The sequence below is a fragment of the Gadus macrocephalus genome, chromosome 8 (genome assembly GCF_031168955.1).
Source record: "Gadus macrocephalus chromosome 8, ASM3116895v1".
In the NCBI taxonomy this organism is placed as follows: Eukaryota; Metazoa; Chordata; class Actinopteri; order Gadiformes; family Gadidae; genus Gadus; species Gadus macrocephalus.
This window is the reverse complement of record NC_082389.1, coordinates 9,588,618-9,600,291: the sequence shown is the minus strand read 5'-3', so window position 1 is coordinate 9,600,291 and position 11,674 is coordinate 9,588,618. Positions and strand designations below refer to the sequence as shown.

The 11,674-nt window shown below is 44.4% G+C and overlaps 1 protein-coding gene across 2 annotated transcripts in view; it reads left to right on the top strand.

Moving 5' to 3' along the window:
- Window positions 1–99: 99 nt before the first annotated feature.
- The window catches only part of LOC132462909 (enhancer of polycomb homolog 1-like), a 28,925-nt gene continuing 17,350 nt past the window's right edge, over window positions 100–11,674 (top strand). Inside the window, exon 1 of one of the 2 annotated variants that reach the window (XM_060058691.1) lies at window positions 100–418. Coding sequence is in view for 1 of the 2 variants with exons in the window: in XM_060058690.1 (XP_059914673.1) it covers window positions 3,177–3,329 (153 nt within the window). In the remaining variant the exon portion in view is untranslated. Of the gene's footprint in view, window positions 419–2,793; window positions 3,330–11,674 lie in introns of those variants that run through there. The other variant, XM_060058690.1, reaches the window with a different exon arrangement.

The following is an 11,674-nucleotide window of genomic DNA, read 5'->3' as shown; positions in this document are numbered from 1 at the left end:
AGCCAATCACAACGCGCCCTTCCTGCTAGACCATGACGTCACACAGCGCGGCTTCTCCACAGGTGATTGGTGCCCGGCGCCGACCAATCACAATCCGTCCTTCACAGCAAAGTTGTTAACCCCCAACAGTAGCACTTTGCTTTCCACCTCTCTAGTTTCAGCTGCTCGGCTACTAGAAACTAACATTTAGAGACTAACCGGCGGGATTAAAGATGATATCGACGGTGATTCTCGATCGGACGGAGATGATCGATCAGACCGAGTTGGGATTGAGCGGAAGGACTAACACCCATGTCGGCTCGCACTGCTTGCGTCGTGGGTCCGATTCCCCGGCGTATTTACCCGTGACCTGCGCTACATGTCCCCGGTCCTGGTCCCGGGTGGGACCCAGGCCGCCCGGGGATGAATTCCCGGCCTGGTGAGTCTTCATCCCGGGGTGGGGGACCGAGCGGCTGCCCCGGGAGGGCCGCTCCGTGATGGGGCTTCTGGCGTCAAATGATTTCAGACACGCAATCAAATTCCTGGCTGGCTGGTAAGATGGCTGCTGTGGTTCATATTATGCGGATAAAAGCTCTGAAACTATCTACTTAACCCGGGTTAACCAACCAGCCGGTCCTGACGGCATCAGGTCGGATCGTGTTTAGTTTGGTGTAAGGAGGAGAGGTCGGGACTAATGCCGTCTGTCCACCATATCTCCAACAGTAGGCTGGAGTTTTTCTGGGGGTTAGACGGGCTCTAATGGGGTCGATGTCTCCTAACTATGAAACTTGTCCTACAGGAGCTTGATGCGGATTGTTTGGAGAGTTTAGTAAAGGCGATGGTCGGTGATCTTGTCATGTTATAAGACTAATGATTTGATCATGGCTTATTATTGAGTGGTCAAACAGCGCCTCCCCGCCGTGTGGCGGACGGTGGGACTGCATGGCCCTGCACCCATCCTCCTCTCCTCCTTAACCCCAAAACTGCTTTTTAAAAACCCCAAAACCTTTCAGAAAGTTATGTTGCATGTTGAAGAGGTAGTGGAACTATTGTTCGGCGGCGACAACCGATGTCTTGGTTAAATGAATGATTAGTAGGTCGTAGACAAGACATAACCTTGACTATTCGGATATGTTCTGCTTTATCCTGCTCTGAGGGTCCATGTTTCTCCTCTCCTGAGGACCTCTCTGAGCCTCTGTCATGTCCGCTGGGTTGGTTACGAGAAGAAGGGCGATTCAACTATGAGCTTAACCTTCCGGCGTCGTGAGACTGTGAGCGATGTCCACCCACACCCACCCACCCACCGTCACACAACATCACTCCTAAACACCACTTCGTTCTGGTCTCTACCGTACAGGCTCCGGTAGAGACCAGAACGAGACGTGTTGTTTCAGGTCTCCTGTAGGAGATTGTGCATCTAGGTTGAAAAAGTCTCCCGCACTTTCAAAGCAGGCAGAATGTGGAATAATGCGCTGGACGAGCTCATGTTGATGGTTATATTATTATTATTATAGTTGTGTGGTCAATATTATTCCTCCTCCGTGCGGTCATTATTATTAGGCCTACTCCTCCGTGCTCATAGTTATGTTACTGCCGCTCTTGAATCCAAACCTCGTCTTAATTGAAATAGGAATATCCCTGGTTTGGATTTGTTTATAAACGATCTCCCTAAATCCTCAAGGAGACGTTATAGTATTCACGACGACTGGTTTTCAGTTGAATACTACGTCGGGACCACCAGCCCTTGATAAGTCCGACTCAGCTTCACCTTGTCGGAGGTGAGAACATGGGTTGAGCCAGCAGGGGGCGCCCGTATTCTGACGCAGTGCTGTCACTTGTCTGATCTGAGCTGTCACTGGTCTGATCTAAGCTGTCGCTAGACACTATACTGTCTCTGAGCTGTCACTGGTGTGTTGTCACTGTTTTACTGTCTCTGATCTGAACTGTCGCACTGGTCTACTGTCACTGGTCTACTCTGATCTGAAATTATTCAATCCTAATCATTCCTTTCCTGAAAAGTAATGTCCATTAGTCAGATAATTTGAAGAGCTCACTAATTATAATGCCATTATGGCAACTACCTCTGTCCTAGTTTTGGGTCATGTATTGATTTAGATGGCAAGTGTAAACATCTCAAATTTAATTATTCAAAAAATGTAAACAATAATTAAATTGCTGATAAAATGTTTTACGATTATAGTTTTGAAGTTCTAGGTCCGTTAATAGATTTGAAGCAGGGGAATGAAGTTCAAACTATAACACTTTTATTTTACTTTCATAAATTGGTAATCAAACTAATTTACAAATTACAACCGTTTGATATAATGCAGTACAACATCTGGCAAGAGAAAAGAGTTCAACCATTTCATTAACGTCATTATCACATTTCAATGGACTGCGTTAAACCTCTTAATTATATAGGCCTACATCATATTGAATGTAATTTAATCATTTAACCTCGGGGCCCTCGAGATGATCTGCAATGAAATCATAATTCAGTTATTAATGCTATATTTATTTTTAAGGACACAATGACGATTGAGTTATTGTAAATTGTCAATCATAAAAAACAATTAAACATTTCAGCGATGCGCATTTTTATTATATTTTGTTCTCTGATTCGTTATTTTAATTATTCATTATGAATAACAACGCTCCTGAATACACTCAAAGTGTTCAATTTCTCTAAAAAAAAAATCGAAATCGAAATTCTCGTCATGTGTGTTATTTCAATGTATTATTTATTTGTGTGTGTGTGTGTAGTGTGTGTGCGTGTGTGTATGTGTGGAAAGAACCCCCCCCCCCCCCCCCCCACCAACAGCAGCGCCGCGAACGCGCAAGCGCTCGGGAGCGCGTGGGAATGGTCGGCGGGTGAACGGGGGGCTGGACCGGCTGGACCGCTCCGAGACAACCGGAGCAAAAGACTTTTAAATGTCCGCCATGTTGTCCATGGCGTACTGAACCAGCGGTGAGGGAGCGCAGCGCCGGGAAACACGAGTCCGACAGCGAGCGACCAACAGCCGGGCCTTCCCCCGGCTTCCCGTTCGGCGACGCCCTAAACACGGCTACAGCCCGTCGATCCTCTTTAGACCTGAGAATAATAAGCGCCACAGAGTCCTCCATGACAGCTCTGCCCGGCGCCGCGGTCAACGCTCGGAGCTCCGGTACATTCGCACCGCGACTCGCGCTGTGAGAATATGAGCAAACTGTCGTTCCGCGCCCGGGCGCTGGACGCGTCCAAGCCGCTCCCCGTCTTCCGCTGCGAGGACCTGCCCGACCTGCACGAATACGCGTCCATTAACCGGGCAGTGCCGCAGATGCCAACGGGGATGGAAAAAGAAGAGGAATCGGTATGCTTTAATCGTTCAAAAAAGCTATGAAAAATAAACGTTTTTGCATATTCTTTTCGACATCAGGGGTGTCCCTCTCTTTTTCTGCGCAAGGTTTCACAAAATGGCTGCCGTTTTTTTCCCTACCAGAAACACGACGAATTCTGCGTGTAAAACGCATCAATATATAGGTTTGGCATACGGTCTGGCAGGGTATGCGTGTGTTTTTTCCCGTTTGGGTGTAATATATCGGTATGGGTCGGTTGTGTTTGGATGGGACCGGTTTGGGAGTACAAAGGAATCACGTGATTCTAGCGCTTCGGACATTTTGTGTGCGGGGATGGGCGCCGTGTGGGCGTCATGGCGGCGGGCCGGGGACGGGGGCGCTGGCGGGTCCTCATGACATGTGGCCGAGCAGCCGGAGAGATGTCAACACACGCCGGCTGACAGGCAGGGACACCCCGGCTGACAGGCAGGGATACCCGCTACCTGGTAGCTGTCACTTATGACAAACATGCTGTTGTTTGAACGCCCTACTTCACCTGGTGATAAACCAACCGGAGAAAGTAATATGAAATATTTAATATTGGATTAGATATTAAATACTGTTAGCGAATAGGGTTGTCCTTGTGGGTTTCTGGGTGGTTTTTCATGATTAAGCCTCCTAGTTTGGCTATTGTTTATTGTGTTCACCAGTAACTCTGTGTGTGTGTGTGTGTGTGTGTGTGTGTGTGTGTGTGTGTGTGTGTGTGTGTGTGTGTGTGTGTGTGTGTGTGTGTGTGTGTGTGTGTGTGTGTGTGTGTGTGTGTGTGTTGTGTGTGTGTCCGGAGGAAAATTAATAATGTTAAAAAGACAGGTAGGCTGTCGATCATCAACCATTCGCTCTTGTTGATTGTCAGAATATATAGTCTGTCTCAAAGGAGTGGCAACGTGTAATAAAAAAGGCCCGGGAACTTTTTATAGCTGTATTGTTATTCTGCATGCACTTGTTAACTGTATGTCCAATGACACCCTTTGACGTTGTAGAATAAATAATTACAACCACGGAATTAATATCTGTATTCATAGTTCCTTGTTATGGGTCAGAGTTTAGACTGTCCAATAACCCATTCAACTAATTACCTCTATCAGTAGCTTGGTAGCATTCTGTAGCTATGCCCTAAGATATTATTTTTCGTACATTATCTGCCTATTAACAAAGAAATATTAATACTGCTTAAGTAGAAGTAACTTCATTTTAGTGGACTTTAATTTCTCACCTGGGACAAATGTGTCTAAATCATAATAAATTGTAGATAACGTACACTACCAGCCTAAAAAAAAATCTGCTCATAAGAATTCCACACCTCCATAACGCGGAGATGAAAGTGTGACACCGTGACAGTAACGCTGCGTGATGTCTCGCTGCTCGGAGCCGCTCTAGTACAGCTCTACTACGGAGGTCCCTGGAGGCCAACGGTTCAGTGGGTCAGATGGCACAGCAGGTTGGCAGCACGTGCCACTCCACAGGGGCCCTACGGCCGGAAGGGAGGGAGGCTTTGAAGTCTTCTCTCCCAGCAGGAGGGATGTGTTGCATAACAGTCCCTTCTCATACCGTGCACAGGCACCAGAGCCGCCCAGCTGTATGTTGGAAAAGAAACGTGCAGGTGGAAAATGCATTGAATACGGAGGGCAATGTTTGGTGCATTCTGTTCTATGGAGGCTAGTTTGTGTCAGGTGGTAGCAAGGAGGGTGGTGGATGCCCGTATTACACTGCCTAGCCTTTGCGGTGTGAGGGTTCAGCTGGCATGATGTGGATTGGAAGCTAAATGCTAGCCTGTCCCAAGTTTCGACTCCGCTCCAGTTATCTCCTACACTGTGGTCAGTAGTTTGCTGGGGTGAACAGCCACTGAATCAGTGTGTGGTGCAGCCTGGAGTATTGATCTCCAGTTTGGTGCTGACAGATAATCAATTGATTGGAAACAATTCAAAGTGCATTATGTGAAACGTATGAATGAATGAATGAATGAATGAATGAATGAATGAAGGGCATCCATCGACGAGTACTACTGAGTGAATCATGTGGGGTACAGAACGAACCACGATGCATAAACAACCAGAACCTCACTACAGAACCCCACTGCAAAAACAAGAAACTCACTACCGAACCCCACTGCATATCAGTCAGACCCTCACTGCATAAGCAACCAGAACATCAATGCAAAAAAAACAGAAATTCACTGAACAAAACTCATATTACATTGAGGTCAACAAAGAACTTCGGTGAATGCTGGTTTCTTCTATATCCCACATCAACCTTTTGTTTCTCCAGTCACCCAGTGTTGTGATATGAAAAAGCAATGGACTGTGTCACTAAATCGTCTGCATCAGAAATATCCTGGAAAGGGTAATTGTAGTCCATGTGGCCAGAGCCACTCCAGCCAGGAGCCTCTGTGTAGTCTTTGGTCGCACTGGGTTTCCCCAGATGGTTCCTCAAATCACTCGCGTGCGGTTATGTAATTGGATGGCCTGTTGTTGTAGGCCTGTCTGCAGCCTCAGCACCACACCAGGTTTTCTGTCTGTTTTGTCGGTTGCTTCTTGGACCAGGGGCTGAGCCTGGTTGTGTCACAAACCAGGGGACGGCCCCTGTTTTGTCGGATTAGGGTAGTGTGTGTGTGGACCAGGGCATTGTGTGTTTACATCTGGTTCTGGGCCGTGCATGAGCCCATAAACGCCTCTATTGCCGCGGTCTCGTCTCCTGCTGTGTGACCTCACTGAGGTGGAATGTAGGATCATGTGACCTCTGTCTGAAGTGTGTCTGCAGCACCTGATTGGTTCCTTCAGCAGTGGGTCCTTGTATTGACCCGAGGTGATTTGAATTGCAGACTAATGTTTTTTCCTGCGCTGTGGCAGATTGTGTTTCGGCTGCATGGATGGAGGAATGGACTGGGAGACCTATGTCACTAGTGAAACCTCTGGCTGCTGCGTATTCTGCTTGTTTACATGCACTTAGTATCTTAGCCATTCATATGTTTGAATTGTGTTCTTTTAAACTGTGCGTAACATAGCTTTATATGTTATAGCTTAAATGTTTTTCTTTATTTATTTGGCTTTAAATGTGGGTTAAAACCTGTGGGTCGACCTATTGATACATTTAAAAGGTGAGCAATGTATAAATATACGTAACGTCACTTACATTCAGTTGTGATATGGTAAATAATTCTAAGCTAGGCTTCACCTTCCAGCCTCTTATTAGTGTGTTTGACGTTGCTTATTTGCTTGGTCAGTCTGCAAACCTGTCAAAGCCGGTAATGCAACCTGTTTTGTTTAAACTCAACAATATAAACTTGCACATGCTCCAGAATGTACACCCGTTCGTTCACACGGGGTACTTTTTACTCTGGTGAGGGAAACGGTTTCAGTGGAGCCTTGTCTCCATCACAGAGGGTCTGTAAGGAATCTGGGCGATGGGGACCAGGCCGGCGGGCTATTGTTGTTTGCTAGCGGAGTGATTAATCTGGAATGGAAATATGACGTGTGAATAGCGTGTGAATGTATAGGGGAAGGCACGGGGAGCGCTGTGTCTGTGTGTAAAGGAGGGTTTATTAGGATGGGCTGGCCAAGCTTTAAGGTCACTGGGAACTGAGAGCTTGACTTTATATGTATGTAACCTGTAGGGGTGTAACGATTAGGGATGGGCATTTGAAGAAATTTTCTTGATCGAGCATCGCTAGAGTTATCGATTAATCATTAACTTTTTTCTATGTTTTTTTTCTAATGTTTTTATCAATGAAATCTTTATTCCAACAATAATGTATGGGCCAAAATTAATACAATACAGTTAACTTGAAGACCTACAACTGTTTAACAGTTTTAAAATAATAAATACAGGCATTATAGGTTATAGGCCTATGCGGCGCTCGTAAAGTCCGAACAATGCGCCTACAGGCGCTCTTAAATGTTTGGAAACGATTCAACAAGACTAAATCTGTAGCCTATTCCAATTACAATAAGTAGCGAACTTATCGGACAACAATAATCAAACAAAGGCAGTAGGCTAAAAGTGGGCATTAAACTGTATAACTGTTATGAAAAAAAGGGGGGGGAAAAGGCCGACATATAATGCCTGCAGCCGGCGCGCGGAAAAGGCTCGCAACAAAAAGATGAGCCACCCATTTACAAACAATTGCATGAACTAGTCTATCTAAAAGCAATACCTTATTGAACATATATAAGGCTGGACTTGTTGCTAAAATATCACAGTTTTGGCAAAATGTAACGACTCCAAGAGGCACCAAGCGGAGCGAGAGTCAACACATTAAGAAAGAAAAGAGCGACTCACATACGGTGGTGACTGTCCCTACTGTCCATAGCATACAGTAACTCCAGCCTACATATTTTTGTTTAGGAATATAAGCATGTTAACATGCTCGGGGGTCAGACGCGAACGCAGCCTTGTAACTGTCAGTCCAGCAGCAGAAAACACCCGCTCTGACGGGACCGAAGTTGCGGGGATGCAGAGGTATTGTCGCGCTAACTTTGACAGCCTGGGGAACCTTCTTCCATTCACTTTCCACCAGTCGGCAGGGTTATATTCAATTAAATGCTTCAAGACTCACAGTATGCAACACAACGTCCTTTTGATCGATAACAATATAAATTGATCGACGCATTTCTTAACGATCAATTATCGAGCATCGATTAATTATGCCCATCCCTAGTAACGATACATCGATGTAGATCGATACATCAATTGATTGGCGAACGATCCAACTGCATCGATGCAACGGCCAAACATCGATGCATATCGCAGTATTACACCCTTTTATTATTATATATCTCCTTTCGCGGGTGTTTGTGAAACTATTTCTGCGCAAAGCGCCAAGCCGCTTGTATCCATTCACCGGTTAAACGAGGCAACAGCGAGCACATGTGTGAGCGCGACGATGTCTAGTTTAGTTTTTCCAGCCTAACGTGATTAAAAGTAGCCAAATCGGGCTGAAAAATGTGCCCAATCTGGCAACACGGACGGCTTATCTTAACAGCCAAGATGATTCCGAGGGATGTTTTGTTTTTAGAAGAAAAATATCCACACAGATAGGTTGGGAATGGTCTACGTTCAAAATGAAAGATCATTACAGGCTCTTTAATTTAAGCCATAAAAAACCTTTGGCACTTAAATGCAATTATGTGGCACTTTATTATTTGTATTAAAAATTTATTTTTTTGTTTTAAATATCCGGAAGAGCAAAGAAATAAAATGATGAAATTATAATTAAGTTGATGTGAGTTGATGTGATTGTAAGAGGTTGTGTTAAATGGGCATATGATATCGTCTCATATCGATCGCATGCCCCTGAATCGAAATCGTATCGCGGCAGACTTTTGATATCGGCAAATATCGTATCGTTGTCCAATGAATCGATATAATATCGTATCGTGATGAAACCAGAGATTTACACCCCTAGTAACCTGGATAGTTTCCCATATCCCCAGTCATATTATGCATCTAGTCCACAAAGCACAGATCTAACCCTGGTTACAATGACAGCCACTTTTGTTTCAAGGGTTGTGTGATGGTTTCATGTCCTAGTGGACAACTGTAGCCTAAACCTTCTGCTCTTTGCTAGTTCACCAGGACTTTGGAGTTACAAAATTGGAGATAAGTTTCAATAATAACCTTGATTGTGACCTCTGTATGATTTTGGTTTTGCTAGGCTACATTATCATTGCAACTCCACCCTAGCATGTTGGAATTGCTATGCTACTCTCAATTAGCTTCGGGTGAGTGACTGTCAAATAACGTGCTTCCATGCCCATAGTCCTTATGCTACAGTAATTGCCGTTATGTGATTGCATGTGCAATTATGTATTATATAACATCAGTGCATGATTCATACCAGGTCAACCGTATGCAGCGCAGATGGGTTCTCCATTCACATCATTCTAGAAGTGAGGAGGCTGTGTTTTTAACAGTTATACTCATCACGGTTTATGTCAAAGTGGAGGCCAGGCCATGTATTATAAACTAATTATTTACATTGCGGAGACATCTTGCTCCTTTTCAGTTAAGACTAGGGATGCACCGAAATGAAAATTCTTGGCCGAAACCGAATACTGAATGTGGCTTTTGCTGTTTTTCATTCATTTTGCTTTAATTTTTCACCATTGCATAAATCAAACAATTAAATGTCCTTTATAAACTTTTTTGTCTTGCTTTTCAATAAAAAAAATCAATTACAAATTTGATACAAAATATTTATTTAATACTGAACGTTTTCTAACATTCAGCAGACCTTATAGCAAGAATTGAAGAATGAATGTACCTTTTTAAATAAATGAGTAAAACATTTATTATTATTTTTTTATTATTATTTTTTTTTTTTATCAAAAATAAAACTGTTCGTGTATTATTTGCGGCCTTTTTACTCCTTCGGTGGCCGAATATTCGATGACTGCTAACCCCTGCTCTCCCAATGGGTGAACGGCGATGTTTGTGAGTGTCATAGACACTAGAGTTCCGACACGGTCACCTGTAGGCTGTGGTCCTCCACTACCTTCAGACAGGAAGTGCTGTGGGGTCGAGATGATGCCTTAAATTAGAGGTTGATCTTTGGGTTCAGTTCAAAACCATTATCCTTATTCAGTTGGTGGCCGTCTTTGCTCTAAACCCAAGCAGGGTAACTGAATTCTGAGTAATTCCATTCCATTACCCTGCTTGTGTTTTGAGCAAAGATGGCCGCCAGGTGAATAAGGATAACGGGTGTGATGGTCTCTGTCTTCCAGGGGCTGGTCAACCTGCTAGGGACTGACGGTAATCTCATGCAATTTCCTATGCGTCATCTCTCGTTCCCTAAAGGACTTCATTATAGAAGTTTGACAGCCTGTTCTCCTACAGTCATAAGGGTTTAGGGGTTTTAAACGGATGCATGCAGACTTGGACTGTGTTTCTCATAGAATGAGAACCAACCTTTCTAGTGCTTTATCCTTTAGTTTTAAGAGTTCCTACCAGGTGACGTGTTTTTCTCTTCATGACAAAACAAATGACTACTGACTCGGGCTGAAGACCCCCGTTGAAAGATTAGAAAACTTCCGGAGTAAACACCGGAAGATCTCCTATCCTTTCCATGTTGCATGTCACCAACCTGCTGGTCAAATGTGTTTGTTTTGAGTGAGCAGTGGGATGACTGAACAGATTTACACAGAGTTCTGTCTACAATCTACTGGCAGCTTTCTTCCTTCCCCTCCTCAACTCATCCTACCTTTCACTTCTCCTTCTTCCTTCCTTCTCAATCCTCCTCTTCCTCCTCCCTCTCCTGCTGCTGCTGCTGTCTGGTGGGAGAAATCATGTTTACTCCAGAGATGTGCTGAATAAAGACGGCAGCACACTGCCTTGACAACCTGCTAGCCGCGGGCACGCTGCCCAGATCTGGGCTACTACTACAGCAGCAGCTGACTGATGAGGCCTGATGTCGCATCCTAGCATACTCTGCTACGGCTAGCTCACCACCCCCAACCAGGCACTCGGGTCTGGCAGGTCCTGGTGATGCTCTTGTGGGAATATCAGGGTGTGTGTGTGTGTGCAGGGTCCAAAATAAACACCTGCCACTATCCAACTTTTGTTGGGAACTTTTGGCAGGTAAAAAAGGGTTACACATTCCTTGGCCGGTAGTTCATCCCCTCTGGCAGGTAAAAAAATGAAACATTTCTAAGTAAATGTTTGGCCATTTGGATGCAGGTGGTGGTAGATACACAACAAAAATAGTTGAATGGCTGTTAAACTGTACCAATTAAACAAACTGTACCAATTAAACTCTGTGTGTGCGTGCTGCGTGTGAGTGAGCATGCTTTCACAGATGTACAAACACTATATGTCTGCTGAATGTTTCTGAATGCTGTTGTTAGTTTCTCCCTGTTCCTGGGTATTTGCGGTAAGCTATCCAAAGATTGTATTCTCTTGTTGGATGTTTAAAGCAGATGAAAAACAATACTGATTTGCTGAGCAAAAGTGTTTCCTATTGGCTCCCTTTCTTGCTTGTTTACATCCTCTGTAAATGGAATATTTCACAGGCCGGTGGTAATAAAAAGTTAAGTGCGTGCTTCTATTCTAAGCTGAGCCCCAGTCAAGCAGGGGTATGTTTGACAGTTTTGTCTGTCAGTTTAATGGGGGTTAAACTGTGAAATTAAAATGATCCATTATATTAAATTCAGGTCATGTCACCCAAATCTTGTGTGAAACTATTCATGAGTAATCTCAGACGGCTGCTAACACAAAGCTAGCAGGATTACTGTTGGAGCGTGGATGCTCATTTCAAATCACAGATCAGTCAGGCATAATGGGTTCCTGAGCCTGTGTTATGAATTGAAACACCGTGACTGACATCCTA